General features: G+C 40.8%; 1 protein-coding gene across 1 annotated transcript in view; it reads right to left on the minus strand.

Moving 5' to 3' along the window:
- The window catches only part of CTPS1 (CTP synthase 1), a 65,388-nt gene that overhangs the window by 25,384 nt on the left and 16,085 nt on the right, over positions 1-23,919 (minus strand). Inside the window, exons 9-13 of the mRNA XM_053704771.1 lie at positions 16,139-16,271; positions 15,856-15,944; positions 6,697-6,791; positions 6,488-6,550; positions 5,935-5,978 (exon numbers count right to left, since the gene is read on the minus strand). Of these exons, the coding sequence (XP_053560746.1) occupies positions 5,935-5,978; positions 6,488-6,550; positions 6,697-6,791; positions 15,856-15,944; positions 16,139-16,271 (424 nt within the window). The remainder of the gene's footprint in view (positions 1-5,934; positions 5,979-6,487; positions 6,551-6,696; positions 6,792-15,855; positions 15,945-16,138; positions 16,272-23,919) is intronic.

Consider the following 23,919-nt stretch of genomic DNA (forward strand, 5'->3'; position numbering starts at 1 on the left):
TCAGTAGAGCAGTGGTGGCTTTAGAGCAATGGGAACTTGTGGGACATAATTCTCACTGCGTCTCCCATGTAATTTATGCTGCCCTGATCCTGATAGCCTAAGTAAGATTACTCAGGCTTTATCTTTTCTCCACAGGACTATGTGAGGGAGAGGACCTCTCAAACTTGCTGAGCTGCCTGGGAGATTTACAAGGTATGTGCTGACTTTTTATTATGGGTCTGGGAAAATAATAAAAGGATTCAGAGGAAGTGGAACACTTTATTTTCCTGGGACATAGAGCCTCCTATATACCGAAGGAGGGGATTTATAGACAGCACCTTTTAAGCAGGCACTGGGGCTGAGGAGATAGTCTCATAATTAGGTGATTGTTCAGTGCTCCCGGGGGCTTATATCACTGGGACTGAGGAGACAGGGTCATTAGAGGTGGTTCACTGTTCACAGGGCTAAGCAGCGGTCTAGAAACTGCCGACTCTGTTTACTTCCAGGCTTTGCAGATAATATCTCCCGGTGACAACTTTAAACATTAAAATGGCGACCGGGAGATTGCCTTTGGAAACGCCCATAATGGGCGGAGCTATGTGTGGCGCTAATTTGGGTTGCACACCACGTCCTTTACACTCCCTAACACTTCCTGTTATCGGAAGGATCGGAAGGATCAGACAGTTTGCTATATAAATTGAGCTCTCAGTGTTTAAACATGCGTTGGGACCGGACAGCGCTACAGCCGAGTTCCGGTCCTTTTTCTGAGGGAATCTATCTGGTGTCAGAAAGCAAAATGGGAACCTCAGCAGAGTTTAGCTGAGGGGTAGCAGGGTTCTACAGTATTTGTGTACCAATTTACCCTATTTTCTGCACACAAAAATAAAAAAAACTTACGTTTCAAAATTTAAAGAGACAGTACCGTTTATTCTGTGTTAATTTATATTTAAAAATTTAAAAAGACTTTTATTTGATTAATCATCCATTGTGAGTCAGTATGGACCAAGAGGCCCTGCATAGTGTCTCTTGTTCTTTATGTTTTAATACCAATATGGAACCACCAATCCCTTTCTGTTTCTCATGTGGTGAGAGTATTTAAAAAATAGGGATAGACTTTTCTGAGCCAACTTCTTGTAAGCGGATGTTGTTCAGGAGTCTAATGACAATGTTCAATATATGCCGCATCTTTCTCCTCAAGTGTCCCAAAAAATGTTATCGCCCACACATGCAGTACCCTGACCTTCCTCTCAAACTCCACGTGGAGTTACCTTGCAAGACATCGCTTCTCTAATGTCATTGGCAGTATCTGAGGCATTCTCTGCTTTTCCCATGCTAAAGGGAAAATGTAAGAGGAAATGTATTCAATTAAAGGTTTCTGATACAGTAGTGGCTATTCCGAAAGTTTTCTTTCCAGAAGCTTGAAGAAGAAGATACTTCTGTAGTATCTGAGGAGGAAATCTCAGACTCAGACAGACAGTGTAAACCTTTATCTGATACTGAAGTTGGTTTCTTCAGGTTTTGGCTTGTACACCTCCGTTTTTTTAATTAAGGAGGTTTTAGCTACCTTTGACGACTTTGAGACTATCTGCGTAGTCAATCCTAAAAAGCCCCTCATGTGGAAGTAATTCCTGTACCAGTAAGGGCTACAAAGATTATTGCTAGGAATGGGAGAAACTGTGTATCCCTTTTTTCTCTCCATACCCTATTTTTAACTGGATGTTTCCTATAACGGACTCTATTAAGGAGTCTTGACAGAAGGGGCAATGTCCACACTTACCAGAATCCTACTATGCCCATAGAGGATAGTTGTTCTTTTAAAGATCCTATGGATAAGAAGTTAGAGGGGTTGCTAAAAAAAATAATAATAATAAAAAAAATGTATGTACATCTGGGTTTACAATGGTAACCTGCGGTGCTAACGTCACTAGTGCGGCAGCATACTAGTTTCATGCGCTGTCTGATTCTATTCAGACAGACACTCCCCTCAAAGAAATACAGGATAGGATAAAGGCCTTTAAGTTAGCCAATTCCTTTATTACAGATGCTTCCCTTCAGTTTGTTAAAAGGGAGATAGGATTTTAGGCTTGTTATATGGACCGCAGAGCGTTATGATTAAAATCTTGGTCTGCGCATGTCTTATCCAAGTCTAATCTTTTGACGACTCCTTACAAGGGAAGGACCTGGTTTGACAGAAATAATCGCTGATATTACGGGAGTTAAGGGACATTCCCTCCCTCAGGATAAGAGAAATAAATAAAAGGGAGGTCAGAGTAATTTTAGTTCCTTTCGAAAATTCTAGGAAATTTTTTCCACTCCCTCTTACAGGCATGAGCTGTCCAGGCCTTCCCGGAGACCCATTCAGTATTGGACTAGGGAAAAGTAATCCAAGAAGCCTACTGTTGAATCAAAGACAGCATGAAGGGCATGCCTCTGATCCGGATCGGATCTTGTGGGGGGCTGGCTTCCTTCTTCCTTCGCGCTTAGGTTCGAAATGTTCATGGTCCCTGGGCGGTGGAAACATCGTGTCCCAGGGATTCAAACTACAGTTCGGACCTTTCCTCCCAGGGGCAGGTTTTCAGTTTTCAAGATTATCTGTAGAACAGGCATTCTTACTTTGTGTGCGGGACCTCTCCGACCTGGGAGGGATTGTTCCTGCTCCAATGCAGGAACGAGGTCTGGGATTCTATTCCAATCTGTTTATGGTTCCCTAGAAGGAGGGAACCTTCAGACCAATTTTAGATCTCAAAGTCCAAACAAGTTTGTCAGAGAGTGCGGTCCCCTTCAAGATGGAAACTACTTGTTTCATTCTTCCTTTGGTCCGAGTGTCAATTTATGACCATGGTGGATTTAAGGGACATCTTCTTGCATGTTACAATCCACAGGGACCATCACAAGTTTCTAAGAAGAACACTTCCAGTTCGTGGCTCTTTTATTCGGCTTGCCACAGCTACCAGAATTTTCTTAAAGGTTCTGGGATCCCTGCTAGTGGTGCTCCGATCACGGGGCATTGCAGTGGTTATTTATCTGGACGACATTCTGGTTCAAGGATCACACACGGAAATGTTATCCTTCCTACAGTCTCACGGATGGAAGGTGAATTTGGAAAAAAGTTCTTTAGTTCCATCTACAAGGAAAGTTTCCTTGGGAACCATAATAGACTCCTTATCAATGAGAGTTATTTTGACAGAAGTCAGGAAATCAAAGATTTCGATTCTTGCCTAGCACTTCAGTTCTCTCCTCGGCCACCAGTGGCTCAGTGCACGGAGGTATTTCGGCTGATGATTGGAACGGAGATTATGCGGATCTGTCTCCGCGATTAAAGCTGAAACAGGAGACAAGGATTCTCTACCTTGGTGTTTGTCTCAGGATCATCTCTCCCAGGGAACCTGCTTTCGCAGACCCTCTCGGGTGATTGTGACTACAGACACCAGATTTCTGGGATGGGCAGCAGGGGGCTCCATAAAGACTCAGGGAACATGGAAGTTCCAGTAGGTCGGTGATACACATTCCAGGAATGGATTTCCAGCCGGATTTGGACTTCGTGACATCTTGGCAAAATGCTAGTCTTTCAAAGTACGGGTTGAGGTCAAGGGACCCTCAGACTATTCCGATGGATGCTCTGGCGATACCTTCCGATTTTCAGTCTTGCATACCTTAATGCACCGGCATGGCTCCGCAGGATTGGTATGCAGACCTAATGGTCATGCATCTCTTCCATCTTGGAGACTTTCGTTGAGCAAAGGTCTTCTCCTTCAAAGTCCTTCCTTCATTCAAATCTAGTTTCTCTGACGCTGACTGCTTGGAGATTGAACGCTTGGTTTTATCCAAGCGTGGATTTCTGAGTCGGTCATTGAGATTATCATTCAGGATAATAAACCTATAACTAGAAGGATTTACTATATCTTTTTTCAGATCCTCAGAGTTCTCTGCCATGAGGTGCCATGTTGAAATTCCAGTGACCAGTATGAAAGAATGTGAGAGCGATAACACCAAATTTAACAAACTTGCTCCCCATTCACACCTGAGACCTTGTAACACTAACGAGTCACATGACACCAGGTAGGGAAAATGGCTAATTGGGCCCAATTTGGACATTTCCACTTAGGGGTGTACTCACTTTTGTTGCCAACGGTTTAGACATTAATTAATGGCTGTGTGTTGAGTTATTTTGAGGGGACAGCAAATTTACACTATTATACAGGCTGTACACTCACTACTTTACATTGTAGCAAAGTGTCATTTCTTCAGTGTTGTCACATTAAAAGATATAATAAAATATTATGTATATATATATATATATACACATACAGTATATATATATATATATATATATATATATATATATATATATATATATATATATATATATATATATATATATATATATATATATATATATATATATATATATATATAAATATAACTTGTCAATGTCTAGCAACTAGCTCCCAGCTCCTTCAACAAATGATACCAAAAGAATGAAGTAAATTAGATAATACAAGTAAATTGAAAAAAGTTATTTAAAAGATTGTATGATCTATCTGAATCATTAAAGAAATTTAATTTTTTTTTCTGTCTCATGCCCCTTTAAGTAATACATTAGTATTAGATGGTGGTAGCATTTTCCTTAAATATGCGAGATTAACAAGTGGGTTTTTAATACTATGGGGTCGATTTATCAAAGGCTTTGCAAGCCTTTTCGACCCCCTACAACTGCAGGTTCTCACAAGAGATCCTGCGCGCCGTATTTAACGAGCAGTGGTCATCAGACCGCTGCTTTCCTAACCTTTTGCCATCTCTAAGGTGGCGAATTTCAATCTCCCCGACGGTTTCGTCCAACCCGGGAAGATTGACAGCTCCTGCCCGCGTGATTGGCTGTGCGTGGGCGGCATTGCATGCGAGCGCAAAATAGCGTTTGTGTGCAATGCTGAATTCTGCCAGAGAAATTCAGCCCGGCAGAGGCAAGCTGTGGCGGACAGGGGCGCGTATGTACGCCCCTGTCTGCCGCAGATTGATAAATCATCCCCTTATTAGTAAAACAAAAAGATGCAAACACTACCTTGCTTGGGGGAATAGTGGGTGATATGTCTTAAGTGTACCGTATTGATTTACACCACACCACATGAAGATTTAAGAGTGGTGCCTGTTGAATTATTCCTCTACATAAACGTTCTAATTATTCATCACTCAATTGAATTATTACTTTTAAGGATATAAGTATATCTGATAAAGCACTTTGTTAATTTGTATGACTACTTCTATGTTTAACTGTCGCATTACCTATAATCCACTTCTAAGATATTACTGTTTATTAGATTACACCATTTTAAACTGAATTATTAATAATATATACAGATATGCTTTGCTCTTGTAATGAGTCAAAGTGACAACTCTACATATTTCATTGATTAAATCTTTTTATCACGCTGTGTTTGAAAAATATTTACCATTTTGTGACGGTAAACATTGCGCCGTTACTCCGCCCATATCTCATCCTTCATTTAGCTGAGCGATAACAAATCCAGCTTCATTCAATCGTTACGTGCCCCACATGGCATCCAGTGCGTGGGGCACGCAACTATTGGATGAAGCCGGATTCGTCATCACTCAGCTAGATGAAGGATGAGGTGCGGACGGAGGAACGGCGCAATCTTTACCTTCACAAAATGGTAAATATTTTTCAAATACAGCATGTTAGAAAGATTTAATCAATGAAAGTCCCGCTGTTTTGCAGACTAAATTGTATATACTGTGCTTTAAATTAAGAAACTTAATAATCACTTTAATATTTTATTGATTGTTCCTTACTAGTCTGCAGATCCTGTAGATAATTGTGCTTATGACACATATACACCACGTATACACCACTCAACTACATATCCAATAAATTAATAATTCATATAACTCAAACACTGCAAACATAAACCTACTGCACAAGCGCCATCAAAAACTTACCACTGGATGATTTGTTTTGGGATTAAACTCAGTGGAATTGGCATCTATTAAATAAAAAAGTGAGTGGTTAAAGAACTTCAAACAACTAAATGACCATGTTTCCCCCTTTAAAAGGGACACTGTACCCAAATTTTTTCTTTCATGATTCAGATAGAGCATGACATTTTAAGCAACTTTCTAATTTACTCTTATTATCAAATTTTCTTTATTCTCTTGGTATCTTTATTTTAAATGCAAGAATTTAAGTTTAGATGCCGGCCCATTTTTAATGAACAACCTGGGTTGTCCTTGCTGATTGGTGGATAAATTCATCCACCAATAAAAAAATGCTGTCCAGAGTTCTGAATCCCAAAAAAAGCTTAGATGCCTTCTTTTTCAAATAAAGATAGCAAGAAAACGAAGAAAAATTGATAATAGGAGTAAATTAGAAAGTTGCTTAAAATTGCATGCTCTATTTGAATCACGAAAGAATTTTTTTTTATTCAGTGTCCCTTTAATCAATGTCACTGTGTCAATCTCCTTTTGTTCCCTAAGAAGCAAGAGAAAGACTCACCTTCCCAGCCCAAAACATTCCGTGCAACTTCAACAACAGCCAGTTGCATCCCCAGACAGACTCCTACAAAACAGGAAAACATAGGCATTGCCCATTATCTGACAGTATATAATACAGCAGTCAGAGTTTACTGGTAAATAAATCATTTATGTGGAAATAATAAAGTCTATGGTCTTTGCCAAAAACAAAATAATGTTTAAGAATTTTACCCAAAAATGGCTTTTTCTGTTTGCGTGCCCAGGATATAGCTTGAATCTTCCCCTCTGTACCACGTACACCAAATCCTCCTGGGACCAAAACACCTCTAAGGGAAAAGGAAACAAACTTTGCATAAAAATCATCAATATGACCCAAACATACATTTTCAATATCCTCTTATAATAATCACTCTTTTTTGTAAGGGAAGCAAAAATACAAAAGCATCAAAACAATTTATAAAGCACATATTAAATTACTTTTGATTTTTATAAACGGCATAGTACCTAAAATAGTGTCTAATTCACTGATGTGTCATTATGAATAGAAAAACAACAAATTATCCCAGTCAGGACCCTTTAAGGACAGAGTTTTTTTTCCAGTTTTCGTTGTTAAAAAAGGACAGTCTTATACAGAGTTATTTTTTTTGTTTAAAAAGATAGATAATCCCTTTATTACCAATTTCTCAGTTTTGCATAACCAACACTATTATATAAATACACTATTTACCTCTGATTACCTTGAATCTAAGCCTCTGCAGACTGCGGCCCCCTATTCCAGTCCTTTTGACAGACTTGCATTGTAGACAGTGCTGACTCATAAGTAACTCCACAGGAGTGAGAACAATGTTATCTATATGGCACACATGAACTAGCGCTGTCTAGCTGTGAAAAACTGTCAAAATGCATTGATATAAGAGGCAGCTTTCAAGGGCTTAGAAATTGGCATATGAGCCTACCTAGGTTTAGCTTTCAACAAAGAATGCCAAGAGAACAAAGCAAATTTGATGATAAATGTAAATTGGAAAGTTATTTAAAATTGCATGTCCTATCTGAATCATGAAAGTTTCATTTTGACTAGACTGTCCCTTTGATGATGATAGGCAATATTGGAATTTTTTCTCAGTATTGGTTTAACCATAATTATCCTCTCTATTGTTATGTGTACCCATACATATTATATAACATTTTTTAACAGACAGACAAACAGGGCTTTCTTGTAAAACCCTATATGGGTAAATAAAACATTAAATTGGAATTTAATACTGAAAAAGCATTTTGGGGCAGTTTTCTTTGTAACCATTTCTACACAACTAGTGTCGCCAAAGAATAATATAATCTAATAATATGTTGTCCTAATTTTAGGAATACCCCATATGACTTGATATTTTACAGCAAATATAGGCCAAATACTACAAGTCTGGATTATCGCTTTAATGCAAAAAAATGTGCTTGGAATATAAGCTTGAAGGGATAGGAAACCAAAGTTAAACTTGCATGATTCAGATACAGATAGAGAATATCATTTTAAGACTTAACACTTAAATTAATTTCTATTTTTAATTGTTATTTATTCTCTTGGTATCCCTTGTTGAAAAGGACTATGCACATATCCTATACTAGTGGGAGCTAGTCGCTGATTTGGGCCGGCGCGCATTTGTTTCTTGTGATTGGCTAGCTAGATATGTTTAGCTGCCAGTAGTGCAATGATGTTCCTTTAGCAAAAGATAACAAGATAATGAAACAAAATTTAATAACAGAAGTAAATTGGAAAAGGTTGTTTAAAATGATATGTTCTATCCAAATCATGAAAGAACATTTTGGGGTTTCCTGTCCCTTTAATAGCAGTCACCCAATCCAAAACCGCTACACAAAAGTATAAATTTGTACAATTTAGACACCCCAGGGTATTTACCTAAAGCTACCTACTTACCCCCATTTTATTACCAAGGGCAAAAAAATAAAAAAACTTAACAGTGATCATATGACCATGGGGCACTCAATTGGGCATCACTGGACTGCCTCACTCCTCACACCAGCATATATTGCAGAGCATCCAGGTTCCATTTTAAGTATGCAATCACTGTAACTGGCTGCTACAGTGATTGTTTACACAGTAAATCATATTTGACCGTTACTGTAATGCTGCCTGATAGCCTCACATGCAGGCATTCAGCAACAGTATGATATACACACTGATCAAACAAGTATCACAGCATGTATCACATGTAACTGAGGCACCCCACTGACAGGCATGCAATCTCAGGTACACCCTATCCTTGTGACCTTTAGCCTAGGATGGCCACAATTATAATAATATTTCTGCATGCAGAACTATCGCAGTCTCACTGCTGTCACTACAGGGTACATCGTCTGTCCTTAACGGATAAACGACTGAAGATGTAACCTGTCGTTAAGGGGTTACTAGACAGAGCACTAATATTTTATACAATAATGTGTAAGAGCTCATACTAAAATATTTTTTAAATGTGCACAGCTAGTGTAGTTTAAGTGCTTGGTGCTATAAATATATATAATATATTTATAGACAAAAACATAAGATTATGCTTACCAGATAATTTCATTTTCTTCTGTATAAGTAGAATCCACAGGTTCATTCCTTAATGTTGGGAAATACTGAACCTGGCCACCAGGAGAAGGCAACGACACCCCAGCCAAAGCCATAAATACCTCTCCCACTTCCCCTATCCCCCAGTCATTCTGCCAAGGGAACAAGGAACAGTAGGAGAAATATCAGGGTATGAAAGGTTCCTGAAGAAAACACAAAATTTAGGGGGCTGCCCATCGGAAAAACAGGGGCGGGAGCCGTAGACTCTCCTTACACAGAAGGAAATGAAATTATCTGGTAAGCATAATTTATGTTTTCCTTCTTAATATAAGGAGAGCTCACAGCTTCAGTCCTTATTGTTGGGAAGCTTATACCCAAGCTCTAGAGGACACTGAATGATAACGGGAGGGGCAAAAATAGAGGCGGACCCTAATCTGAGGGCACCACAGCCTGCAAAACCTTTCTCCCGAAGGCTGCTTCAGCTGAAACAAAAACATCAAACTTGTAGAATTTAGAAAAAGTGTGTAAGGACCAGATAACCACCTTACAAATCTGATCCATAGAGGCCTCGTTCTTAAAGGCCCAAGAGGAAGCCACTGCTCTAGTAGAATGAGCTGTAATTTTCCGAGGACGTCTATGTCCCGCTGTTTCATAGGCTAAGAGGATAAGACTCCTCAACAAAAAGATAAGGAAGTCAAAGAGACCTTCTGACTCTTACACTTCCAAGAATATGCCACAAACAAGGAAGAAGTTTGTCTAAAATCCTTAGTAGCTTGAAGATAAAACTTCAAGGCACAAACCACGTCCAAATTATGAAGTAAACGTTCCTTTGAAGAAGAAGGATTAGGACACAAAGAAGGGACCACAATCTCTCGATTGATGTTGCGGTCTGACACAACTTTAGAAGGAAACCCTAACTTAGTACGTAGGACAGCCTTATCCGAAGGGAACAACAGATAAGGAGGCTCACATTGCAAGGCGGCAATCTCAGATACTCTGCACGCCGAGGCAATAGCTAGTAGAAAGAGAACTTTCCAGGACAACAATGTAATATCAATTTCCTGCATAGGTTCAAACGGAGCCCGTTGCAAAACTTTAAGAACCAGATTCAGACTCCAAGGAGGAGCCAAAGATCTGAACACAGGTCTGATCCTAATCAGAGCCCTAACAAAAGACTGAACATCTGGAAGCTCAGAGAGCCTCTTGTGCAGTAAAACAGACAAGGCCGAAATCTGTCCTCTCAGGGAACAGGCCGAAAGACCCTTCTCCAGACCATCCTGGAGAAATAACAGAATCCTGGCAACCTTAACTTAATGCCAAGGAAAACCACGCTCTTCACACCAGAATAAGTAGGTTCTCCACACCTTATGATAGATGAGACGAGTAACTGGCTTACAAGCTTGGATGAGAGTATCAATAACTCTCTCAGAAAAACCTCTCTTGGCTAGGACTAAGCATTCAATCTCCACGCAGTCAGCCTAAGAGAATCAAGAGTTTGATAAACAAAAGGACCTTGTTCCAGCAGATCCCTGCGACAAGGTAACTTCCATGGAGGAGAAGAGGACATCCTCACTAGGTTCGCGAACCACGTCCTTCGCGGCTACGATGGAGCAACCAGTATTACTGACACCTGCTCCTGCATGATGTGGGCCACTACCCGAGGAAGGAGTGGTAATGGCAGAAAAAAGTAGATTAGACTGAACCTCCAAGGCACCGCTAATGCATCTATTAGCTCCGCCTGAGGATTCCTGGACCTCGACCCATATCTGGGTAGCTTGGTATTGAAACGAGACGCCATGAGATCTATCTCCGGCGTCCCCCACATGTTGCATATCTCCGCAAACACTTCGGGATGGAGAGACCATTCCCCCGGATGAAAGAATTGTCTGAGAAAATCCGCTTAGCAGTTGTCCACACCCGGAATGTGGATTGCTGACAGTGAACAGCTGTGGGCCTTCGCACACTCCAGAATCCGAAATACTTCCCTCATTGCTAGGGAGGTTCTCGTTCCCCCCTGATGGTTGATGTAAGCCACCGAGGTTATATTGCCTGATTGGAATCTGATAAACCGGGACTAACCCAGAAGAGGCCAAGCCGTCAGAGCATTGTAGATTGCTTGAAGTTCCAAAATGTGGATCGGGAGGGAGCGTTCCTCCTGAGACCACAGGCCCTGTGCCTTCTTGGCACCCCAAACAGCTCCCCATCCTGAGAGGCTCTCATCCATAGTCACAATCTCCCAGGATAGTCTGAGAAAAGATGTCCTCGGGACAGATGATCTGGACAGAGCCACCAAGAGAGCGATTCTCTCGACCGGTTGTCAAGGGAAATCGGTTAAGACAGATCCGAATAATTGCCGTTACACTGCCTCAGCATGCACAGCTGTAGCGGTCTGAGACGGAACCTGGCAAAAGGAATTATGTCCATGCTGGACACCATGAGACCAATTACCTCCATACACTGAGCCACAGATGGCCTTAAGGAGGTCCGGAGGGCAAGACATGACGAAGCTAGCTTGCCCCGTCTCTGGACGGTTAGAAATATCCTCATGGATATTGAATCTATTATAGTACCCAGGAATTCTACCCTGGCGCTTGGAAAGAGAGAACTCTTCTCTAAGTTAATCTTCCATCCATGTGATTGAAAGAAGAAGAGAAAGAAGAGATACCAAATGGTCCTCTACTAGACAAAAAGATGGAGCTTGAACGAGAATCTCATCCAAGTAGGGAGCTACTGCTAAACCTTGGGTTCTGGCGACGGCCAGGAAAGCTCCTAGAACCTTTGTAAAGATTCTTGGGGCCCCGTAGCTAGACCAAACGGAAGTGCAATGAACTGGAAGTGCTGATCCAGGAACGCAAACCTTAGGAACTGGAAGTGATCCCTGTGGATTGGAATGTGAAGGTAAGCATCCTTCAGATCTATAGTGGTCATGAACTGACCTTCCTGAACTAGAGGAAGAATGGACCTTATTGTCTCCATCTTGAACGAGGGGATATTTAGAAACTTGTTTAAGCACTTTAGGTCTAGAATTGGGTGGAAAGTTTCCTCTTTCTTTGGGACAATAAACAGGTTTGAGTAGTATCCCAAACCTCTCTCTGCGATAGAAACCGGGACAATGACCCCTAAGGAGGACAGATCCCGCACGCACCCCAGAAATGCTTCCCTCTTTTCTGGTCTTAAAAACAGGCTTGAGAGGAGAAATCTACCGTTGGGTGGATGAGATCTGAAAACTATCTTTTATCCCTGAGCTATGACCTCCAGGACCCATGGATCCTGCACGTCCCTGGACGAAGCATCTCTAAACAGCGACAGTCTGCCCCCTACACGATCCAGCTTTGGATCCGGGGCCGCCCCTTCATGCTGACTTGTTCTCGGCGGGCTTCTTGTTCTGCTTGGATTTATTCCAGGATTGAGCCGGCTTCCAAGTGCTCTTGGTGTGCTCGGGCTTAGAGGAGGACTGCTGACATTGGGACTTTTCAGAACAAAAAGGAACGAAAATTAGATCCTTGTCCCTTAGATTTGTTCTTTTTATCCTGCGGTAGGAAGCCACCCTTGCCCCCTGTAACCGTGGGGATAATGAGTCCAGGCCTGGACCAAATAAAATGTTTCCCTTAAAGGGGAGGGAAAGTAGTCTTGACTTAGAAGTCATGTCCGCAGACCAGGACTTCAGCCAGAGCGCCCAAAGTGTCTGCACTGAGAAACCAGCGATTTTAGCATTCAGGCAAATAATCTGCATGTTTGCGTCATAGATAAAAGAATTAGCAATTCTCAAAGCCTTAATTCTTTCTTGGATAACGTCGAGAGGACCTTCCACCTCAATCAATTCCACTAAGGAGTCGCACCAGTAGGCCGCAGATCCAACAACCAAGGCAACAGCCACTGCCGGTTGAAATAAATGTCCATGTGTTGAAACATTTTCCTGAGAAAAATTTCCATCTTCTTATCCATCGGCTCTCTGAAAGACGAGCTATCCTCAAGAGGGATAGTAGTACGCTTAGCTAATGTGGAGATAGCACCATCCACCTTAGGGATGGAACCCCACATCTCCAGCAGAGAGTCCGGGAATTTTTTTTTAAAGGCAGACTAAGGGGGAAAAGGAAGATCCAATTCTATCCCATTTTAATAATATTCACCATTTTTACAGGTACAGGAAAAGTTAGCAGCGCTACCCTGTCCTCGTACACTCTTTCTAATTCAGGGATCAAAGGTTCATCAGGCAACTTGGCCTCAGGAACCTCTAATGTCGACAGAATCTCCTTTAGAAGAAAACGTAGGTGTTCAATTTTAAATCTAAAGGCTGGCTCCTCCGCAGTCAGAGGCCTAGAGGTAGCAGACTCCGATCCAGAAATTTCACCCTCTGAAGACTCAGAGTGTGACCCATCCTGGGATACTTGAAAGGCAGATAAATCAAGTAAATCACTGGATGTCCCCTGGACCAGAGCGCTATGTTTAACCTTTCGAATGCGCTTAGCAAAAGAGGTAGAGCACTAAGGGCTTCAGACACCGCCGTCTTTAACTGCGCTGAAAATTCTGATGGTAAAAGTCTTCCTCCAGACGGAGAATGGCTGCATGTGACAATGGAGATGATTGATGGGTATGCACCTCACGGGACGGCAAGTTCTCAGAGGTGGACGGCTCAGTCGTACTAAAGGGGTTAACCTTCTTAGACATAATAACCTTGTTGATGCATATGGAACATAGTTGAGAGGGCGCGCACACCAAGGCTTCCTCACAATATAGACCGGTATTACTATTAGAAATAGAGGGAGTACCCTCAAGCATATCAGGATCCTCCATAGCTTACGCTAACAACAGTAGGATACAAATAAACGGCACCTTTATACCCCCAATGACTGGGGCACTCACCACCTCCTAGACCCAGGCAACCAGAGAAGAAGCGATCTCTCCGACAGCTCGCTTGGTCAGGAAAGAGAAAACGAAAAGTGTGACCACACCTGGTCACATGGTGCGCAAGGCAGGACTGCTCCTGCTATGAGAAAAAGCGTGCCAAGCTACAAGCTGCGCAGCGTTCAAAGTGAAAGTAAAACACCTGCATGTTCCGTTACTGCATAACAACCCAAAATAAATCTCACACATATAGCAGCATAAATCAAAGAAACACATTTGATTAATCCCCACTGTTCAATAACCTCCCTCAGGAGATAACCCACAATTCTATAAAGATAATCTGTGACCCTGTCTTCAGCAATTTCAACATAAGTAAAAATTGAAACGATCTTACCAGAATCCGTGCTATGGAACAGAAACACAGCCTCTCAAGTGTGACAGTCTTGTAGCATCGCTCCGGACATGGACTTGAGTGAAGAAAGCAGACCGTGAAACTCGTGAACACTGGTTGCTTAAGGAGCTGTTAGCAGGCAGTCTGGATGGGTTCGCAGAAAGACTCTCGCTGCATCTCCAGACTCTAACTTTCGTCAATGCTCTCACTGAGAAGCTGACAAGACTACTAAAAACTCCAGTTCCATAACGATAGGCATATACCCCTAGTGAGGAACAACTCCGAAATTTTCTGACACTTCTCTGCCATCCTCCTGTGATGAAAGGCAAAAAATGACGTGGATAGGGGAAGTGGAAGAGGTATTTAAGCCTTTGGCTGGGGTGTCTTTGCCTCCTCTTGGTGGCCAGGTTTAGTATTTCCCAACATTAAGGAATGAAGCCGTGGACTCCTTATATTAAGAAGGAAAATGTATATACACACACATATACATGTGTTAAAATAGTCAGTTACATTTGTGATTTGGTTAGCTTAAAGGAATTTGAAACTCAAACATTTTCTTTTGTGACTCAGAGCATACAATTTTAAAAAAAAAAAAGTTCCCAATTTACTTCTATTATCAAATTTGTTTTGTTCCAATATTCTGTGTTGAACGGATCCCTAGGTAAGTGGTTTGCTTTTTTTGCATTAAATGGTTCTATATACATTTTAATGCCCAAAAAACAGAATGTGTTTGCTTTGGTTATCTAGGTTTATTAATAAAGGGTGACGTCTTTATTATACAAATTCCATGTCGGCAGTATGTAACACAATTTAAATGTTTATTCATAAACAATTTATGCTCCTGTATATTTTTAGCAAATATATTAATTCTCTTACTATTAAAAAAGGAATTAGGCATGTTCTGCAGAATATTTATGCAAACAAACTTTTCTGATTTTTTTTAAAGATCTGCTTCCTCATTCTTAACAAAATAAAATGTCCACCTAATCACAATGTTTGTGTCATTCATATATATCACACAGTTAAGGGAAGAACATTATTTTATTTTTATTTATTTTTTTAGAAATATTGTATTTTCATATAGTTTATCTTGTAAACTGCACTTTTTATAACTAGATAACCAGAGATTTTCCTCTTCTACTATGTGTCCCAGTCATAATTTGGTTATAGCTATTAAAAGGACCAGTAAACACAGTAAATGTGCATAATCAACAAATGCAAGATAACAAGACAATGCAATAGCACTTAGTCTGAACTTAAAATGAGTAGTAGATTTTTTTTTCTGACAATTTTAAAAGTTATGTCTATTTCCACTCCCCCTGTACCATGTGACAGCCATCAGCCAATCACAAAAATATACACGTACCATGTGACAGTCAGCCAATCACAAATACATATACGTTTATTCTGTGAATTCTTGCACATGCTCAGTAGGAGCTAGTGACTCAAGTTTAAATATAAAAAAGACTGCACATTTTGTTAATAGAAGTAAATTGGAAAGTTGTTTAAAATTGCATGATCTATCTGAATAATAAAAGTTAAATTTTGACTTGAATGTCCCTTTAATGATGAATAAGAGGTTACTTACTCAGAGCTGCACAGTTTTTGCCAGGCCTCATGGTAACGTACAGGTTCAGCTTGCAACATGGCTGGCTCTAAATCTGCAGAATCTATATACTGCAAAGAGAGAAAAAAAACATTTTATCAACATAATGTAGAATGGAATGTTTTATTTAATTTTACTAGTCAGTAAGTATTCAGTAGAAGTTTGCAGGCAATGTGCTTATTATCTGTGTATAATGTTTTGGAATAATTATGCAGAGGGTCATAATCATTATCAAATTATATATTTACTGTCAGTGTAAATATACCTTTATCTCCAGACGATGATTTATAGCTAGTGCAGAATGCTCCAGAGCCTTGATGACAGAAGCGTAGGAATCTGAGAACTTGGTATATTTTCCAACCAGAGCAATACTGCAGGACTCCAACAATCGGTCATACCTGTCAAACCAAACACTTGAGATTAGGCTTTCACTTTTTTTTTTATCCCCCACAGAATTTGTAAAAATTACTTAGGGTCCAATTCTCTAAAACTCGCCACTGAGGTGAGATTCTCTAAAATGATCCATCAGTCCTATGAGATCCTACACGGGATTCTCTAAAGGCAAATTCTTCCACGATAGTTGTATTTCTTGCTATGAGAGTAGACTACATTTCTATATTCAAAAGGAAAAATATATGCATTAAAGTAATAAAGCACTTGGAAGTGTGGTGTAAAAATGTCCGTAAAAACTTTCATGTTTCAAATAGGGCATGCAATTTTAAACAACTTTCCAATTTACTTTTATCAACAATTTTGCTTTGTTCTCTTGGTATTCTTAGTTGAAAGCTAAACCTAGGAGGCTCATGTGCTAATTGAAGGCCGCCTCTAATCTAAATGCATTTTGATCGTTTTTCACCACTAGAGGGCATTAGTTCACATGTTTCATATAGATAACATTGAGCTCTTGCACGTGACTTTACCATGGAGACATCTCTGATTGGCTAAAATGCAAGTCTGTCAAAAGCACTGAAATGAGGGGGCAGTCTGCTAAGGCTTAGATACAAGGTAATTACAGAGGTAAAACATGTATAATTATAACTGTGTTGGTTATGCAAAACTGGGGAATTGGTAATTAAGGGATTATCTATCTTTTAAAACAACAAAAATTCTGGTGTTGACTGTCCCTTTAATAATGCAAACTACGCAAAAAATATATATACAATCCTAACCAAGAGTACAAAATACAAAGGGTACTTTAGTCTTCTATTGTAAAATGAGTTTTGCAGCTTTAACGGGTGGGCTTTTTCAAAAAACACGAATGTGAAATGCAAGAGAATATTCTAATTTGATTTGTATGTCAGTGCTAGGTGTTTCCCGTTTCATTCACTCTCTTCCACACTCTGGGACCTCCAGGATTCTGTGCTATTTTTTTTTGAGAATTGAGTGAAGTCTGCCCATTTGAGGGCCAGGGCATGGTGTTTAACTCAATTAACTTTGTTATTTATTTCCCCCATTGTAGTTAAAACTATATGTCTCTCCTTTACGTTCGGAACCCTAAATATAACAATATCCAACTCTCAAGCTAAAACTTTGCCCTTCTAAAATTCTTTGATAAACCCTGCAATACTGAAAAGACTTCTTAGATAATCACGCCAGACCAGAGAACTTTAGAAAATTGGGCCCTTAGAGAGAATAAAAAACACTGGTAAAAGGAAAAGTCATATTTATGAATGCAGTTTTATATTATATGTAACAATGAGTTTACTTTTTGAAACTTTATCAAATTAAACAGTATACGTTTTAAGATATGTAACTATTTGGTTTGTTGCATCTGAACACCTTTTCTTTCTAATGACACAGTGAGTCGACGGATCATCAATTACTGTTGGGAATATCACTCCTGGCCAGCAGAAGGAGGCAAAGGGCACCACAGTAAAACTGTTAAGTATCTCTTCCCTACCTATAACCCCCAGTCATTCTCTTTGCCTGCAGTGCAAGGAGGAAGTGAAATCTATGTGTCTGACAAGAATTTTTCTACAATCAAGATTTTATTATTTTAAGCAGAGTAGGTTTGCTTTGATCTTTTCTGGGGTCTAGCCATAGTCCACATCAGTCTCTTCAGTACGGCAGTGGTGGCTTTTGAGCACTTGGGAACTTGTGAGGTACAATCCTCACTGCCCTTTTTCAAGAATTTGCTGCCCTATTCAGAAAGCTTGATTAAGCTTACTCAGATTCTTTCTTCTTCCACAGGTCCATGTGAAGTATGAGAGTCTCTCAAACCAGGTGAGCTGCCCTGCTGCCGGTCAGATGATTTAAGGTAAGTGCCATATTTATTTTCTTTGAGGGAGAATATTGGCACTTCTGCAGCTAAATGTTGCTTATGAGAAAAAAGGAAAGTTTAATTTTACCCTGTGGTGAAAGGGTTAATATTATCAGGCAGTTTGTCAGGGCACTGTGGACTGTGCTGGGGAGAAACTTTTTTTGGTGGCTCAGTAGTGCAAGCTCCGGTTAAGATCCGGGCTGTGTGTTTATTACAATCAGGAGAATCGGTGTGAGAATCGGCTCCTTTATGCCGACGGATCCGCTCGTTTCTAAAAAGGGGGAGGATCCCTGTTAAGAGGTGGATATTTCCGTTGCCGCGCTTTCCTGGGCTCTGTCGGCGGTTGGAAGTGACACACTTGTCAGCTCCGTTATCATTGCGGCCATTGCGAGTCCGGATCGGATTGCTGGCTATATATCTTCATGCTACAGGACTGGTAGGCACCTCAGTAAAAAACTGAGGTGTTTTGGTGCCTGGGGAATTGAGGGCTAATGTAAGTTAATTAAAAGTCCAGACTATTTAAAAGGCACAGTAAAAAAATAATAATTTAAACGCAAAGAAATAAAAAAGTTTTATTGTTCACTTATTTTTATTAAAATGGACCAAGAAGACTTCGAGTCTGTAACATGTCAACTTTGTTATGATTCTCAGGTGGAACCTCCAGCTCCTTTTTGTTCCTCTTGTATAGAGAGAACCTTAAGTTATAGAGAAAAATGTTTTGATTTTGAGCCACCATTTGCTAAGGCGGATGGTGTCCAGATGTCTTCTGAAGTAGTTATGCCGCAGCTTTCTCCTCAGATGTCCTAATCTGTTCAGTCTCCACAGGCAGTGCCCTGTGTTTCCTCTCACAATCCATTAGGATTTTCTTTGCAGGACATTGCTTCTCAGGTATCCTCTGTGGTATTTGACGCATTATCTGCTTTTCCTATGTTAAAAAAAAAAAGGGGCGTAAAAGTAAACTTAAGGAATCGGTAAATAAGGTTTCTGATCTGGTTGTGGCTACCCAGGGTATTTCGTCTCAGAAGTCTGAGGACGAAGATACTTCGGTAGCGTCTGAGGGTGAGATCTCAGATTTGGATAGTATAAGTCCATCCTCTGATGCTGAAGTGGTATCCTTTAGATTTAAGCTAAAACACCTCCGAATGCTTCTTAAAGAGTTTTTGGCTATCCTGGACTACTCCGACATGACGGTCGTGATCAATCCTAAGAAGTCCAGTAAGGTGAACAAATACTTTGACGTTCCCTCCACGGTGGAGGTTTTCCCTGTTCCAGACCGTGCAACAGAGATTATTGCACGGGAGTAGGAGAGACCTGGCATCCCTTTTTCTCCATCTCCTATTTTCAAGAAGATGTTTCCTATAGCTGATTCCATCAAGGACTCGTGGCAGACGGTTTCTAAGGTAGAAGGAGCGATTTCCACCTTGGCTAAGAGGACTACTATTCCCATAAAGGATAGTTGTTCCTTCAAGGATCCAATGGATAAGAAGTTGGAGGCCTTATTAAAGAAAATGTATGTTCACCAGGGTCTCAAATGGCAGCCTGCGGTATGTATTGCCCTGTCAACAGTGCTGCAGCTTACTGGTTTGATGCGTTGTCTGATTCTATTCGAACAGATACTCCTCTTGAGGAGATTCAGGACAGGTTTCCTTTTGCACTTTCCCTGCAGTGCCTCAGATACCGCAGAGGATACCTGGGCTGCAATGTCTTGCAAAGAAACTCCTACCGGAGCGTGAGAGGAAATGCAGGGAACTGCATGTGTAGACTAAAAAGATCGAGGCGTTTGAGGAGAAAGCTGCGGATTATATCTGCTACAGGAGACACCTGAACATTATCCACCTTAGCTAATGACGGCTCAGTATCAAAAAGTTTATCCCTGTAACACAAAGTTCTTTCAATACATGTAGAACAAAAAGGGACTGGTGGTTCCACCTGGGAGTCAAAACACAGGCTACATGTGGCATTCTGCAAGGCCTCTTGATCCATCTTTTACCCAATAAAAGAGAAAAATAAAAGCAGCTTTTTATATCCAATAACCAACATGAAGAGATCACCGGATTGGGAAAACAGAATCTCTTTATTCCTTTAAAACACACATGGAAAACAGGTTACAGCTGATAACCTTGGAGCAAAAAATGGTAGGTGTGGGTATCCATGTACCCTATGGCTGACACGTTTCGGCTTCTGCCGTAATCGTAGCTACTGGGTACCTGTGCTTACACCTTTTAAATACTAAAACACTTTCTCGTAGGTTAAAACAAAAACACATGACTATACACACACCTACACCTGTTTTTGAGAATACGCCCATTTGGAGGGCTCTAAATTATTAACCCTGTATCTGCTGGCCTACCCACATAACCTTCCTAATGGAGATTCCGCTATCTCTATTATTCTAATGTCACTTCTGCCTTATGGCTTTATGTATTTAATAGAAATTATAGGGTGGTCATATGTATTGTGATGTTTACCTGAAAATAATATATAAATCTTATATTATTTTAAGGTAAACATCACAATACATATGACCACCCTATAGCTTCTATTAAAAACAAAGCCATAAGGCAGAAGTGACATAAGAATAATATAGATAGCAGAATCTTCATAAGGAAGGTTATGTGGGTAGGCCAGCAGATACAGGGTTAATAATTTAGAGCCCTCCAAATGGGCGTATTCTCAAAAACAGGTGTAGGTGTATGTATAGTCATGTGTTTTTGTTTTAACCTATGAGAAAGTGTTTTAGTATTTAAAAGGTGTAAGCACAGGTACCCAGTAGCTACAATTACGGCAGAAGCCGAAACGCGTCAGTCATAGGGTACGTGGATACCCACACCTACCATTTTTTGATCCAAGGTTATCAGCTGTAACCTGTTTTCCATGTGTGTTTTAAAGGAATAAAGAGATTCTGTTTTCCCAATCCGGTGCTCTCTTCATGTTGGTTATTTGATTACATCATTGGATACACAGAGAGCACAGATTATTTGAGCCCCAGCATTTGGCTCCGGAGTACCGGTATCAGTAACAGCGTCTCCGGGATACAGCAGACGACAAGCCCCTCCCCTCCCTCACACCATTGGAGGATCAGCAGCAGCACGGAAGACAAACACAATGGACGTGTTTTACAGAGGGCGTGCTGAAAGAGGGAAAACTCGTTCTGAGAGTTTACAGCTCGTAGTGGAGACATCTTGAACTGGGTAACTACGAACCTTTCCCCAAAGACCGGCACAGATACGTCTACCGTCACATGTGAGTGCAATCGCTATCTTCTTGTATATTGAATACAACATTTTAGTTTACAGTGTGTGATTAGACGACACGGGGGGGAGAGACATAGATTGGACAATCTCTTAACAGGGGTGAAGATACCATAATTCAAACCGCAAACCATTAACTGTATGTGGGCTAAGTGTCTTGAGCAATAGATACATTGACGGGCCGACCCAGTAGAGGTTTATTGGTATACTGTGTGAGAAAAAACAGGTGCCGCAAATACTACTAGTTATTTTGAGCTTTTTATATCACCTTGAAATATTATTCACAGAAACAATACTGCCCCTTTAAATTTTAATTTTTGTAAAAGTCAAAATTGAGCAGCGGGGGGGGCGGAGCCAACAGCCAAAGGGAGCAGTCGCATCTGCCTTGAGCTCCAACGTTTAATAAGATTTTATGTTCATAATCACCGTTTTTTACTTACTATATGGGACACTTATTTTACCTACTGGCACTAAGAAAGTGAGTGAGCCCATTAACCGATTTTTTGAGGCCCAAGAACTGTCTATCAGTACACACATCATGGTAAGGCCGACTATTGAGGCCTATGGGCCAACCCGGATCATCTTTTGAAACCAACTACGCAGACAACCCCTGAAAGCTCCTCAAGCCCCTACACAACCTACGGCTTACTGGTGCAATTAGTAGTAAGAGATTGGGACTTCTAACAGTGAGTAGTTAATGGAGTTTTAAGTCCTCCTAACGTCTTGAGGAGAAGTCAGGATACGTCAGCAGAGCTAACAAAATGGAGATTCCTCATTCCACAATACGGGCCCTGTTGTTGCGACTGAGAGAGGACATGCAGGATCAATTTGAAAGCTTATTGCTGCACATTCGTGACATGGGCACGCGGAATCTTTTCAGTAATAAGGAGGAATCGGATGTCACTATCCCTCTTACAAAGCAGGATTCTGCGATGTGCAGTGCTACCACATGGGATGAATTAGGCAATATTGAGGAAAAAGGTGACATAATCTCCCCAGCCCATCAGAAGCCCGCGCTCTGCCGAGCAGATCCATTAAAGGACATCAGTAGTACCATGGATGCCACACCGGTTGCTTGTGGTTCAGCTGATCCTCCCTACCTGACTCCTACAGAGGTGCCGACCGGTTACAGGGAGCGAGATGTACGTTGGCAGAGCGAGGAGCACTCAGCAAACCCCCTCGCTACCCAATATCATAATACGGTCCCTCAGCTGAATCGGCATACAGCCCTGACTATCACTAATTCCTTTACGCCTCTACTACCTCGCTGGAAGGCGAGCCCTCCAGGTACAAATAAAAATAGTGGTGTCCAGGCTCCGATGGGGAGTCAATACCGGTTGCTGGAGTTAAAAGCCTCACGGGGGATACTTTCTCTTACCCCTGAATCAGCATGCCGATACGATGTCGCCCAAATTCAGCCAGCATTTCCACAGCTGTACAAAGGTGCTTGCCACGGAGTCCATCCTGCTCAACTTGCAGCTAGTCCATCTAAAAGAACTGGTGTTGGCTAGGAGTACAGTTGCATTGGTATATTATCTCTCAGGATTGAACAATACCGCTCAATAACGGACCTATGTTGTACCGCAGCGAAAAGTTTGTAAAATAGTTTGAACTGTTTGTCGGTTTCTGTATTATACATGCTAAGGCAAATGCTGAAACTGTAGTTTGATGCCCTTGAACATATGACTAGGAGTCTCTTACATAGCACCATGTACCAAGGTTTTTCTTTTTTGTTTGTTGTTTGTTTTTTCAGTATTTTTACATCTCTTGTCAAACAGGTAGTCAAATATAATTGCACTGGTAGCCTTATTTTTATTTTATTTTTTTGTGTGTGTGTGTTTTAGCATTAAACATATTTTGTTGGTCAGCACTTAAAACTATTACCTTGAAAGGGATGTCTGTGATGATGTCTTTGTTTCTCCCCTTCCAGCCTTATAACCTTCCTAACCTACGGTATATCTCTATGTATGTGCTATACCTCTGTCTTGACTATCTAGTCTGCCCTAACAATTTTGAAATAGACAACTTATATTTAATTGCAGCCAAAGCCTGGCCATGTGAGCTCTTGAGTGGGTTATTCTAGTGGAGTCTACTGCTGCCTCTAATGACTTAATTGGAGTTAAATCTCATTCAGCATGAGGGTTATTTCTTGGTTTATTGGTAGGTATAACTTAATTTCCTGATTGATGCACTTAACTATGCCAGTTGGCTTTTGTCTTTTTAGATCTGTTTTAAATAGCCCTCTAACTATTTAGATCTTTTGAAGTGCATTAGACCCTCCAATCATGCCCAGCTTTGACTCTTTGCACATTCAGACAACATACACTTTTGTAGCTACATATATTTTCCCAGACTTAACATTTATTAGGACCCCCCTTCGATGAGCTTAATACTGAGAGACTATGATTGAGACGTATATACTCCTATAAGTTGTCCGATCAAATATTAGGTGAAACACGCCATGCCCCATAATTACAGTAGCCCTAGTCTTTTATTCTGGTTGTTTAGCAGGACCTGCATGCTGGAATTAAGTAC

This window comes from Bombina bombina, chromosome 3 (genome assembly GCF_027579735.1).
Source record: "Bombina bombina isolate aBomBom1 chromosome 3, aBomBom1.pri, whole genome shotgun sequence".
NCBI lineage: Eukaryota > Metazoa > Chordata > Amphibia > Anura > Bombinatoridae > Bombina > Bombina bombina.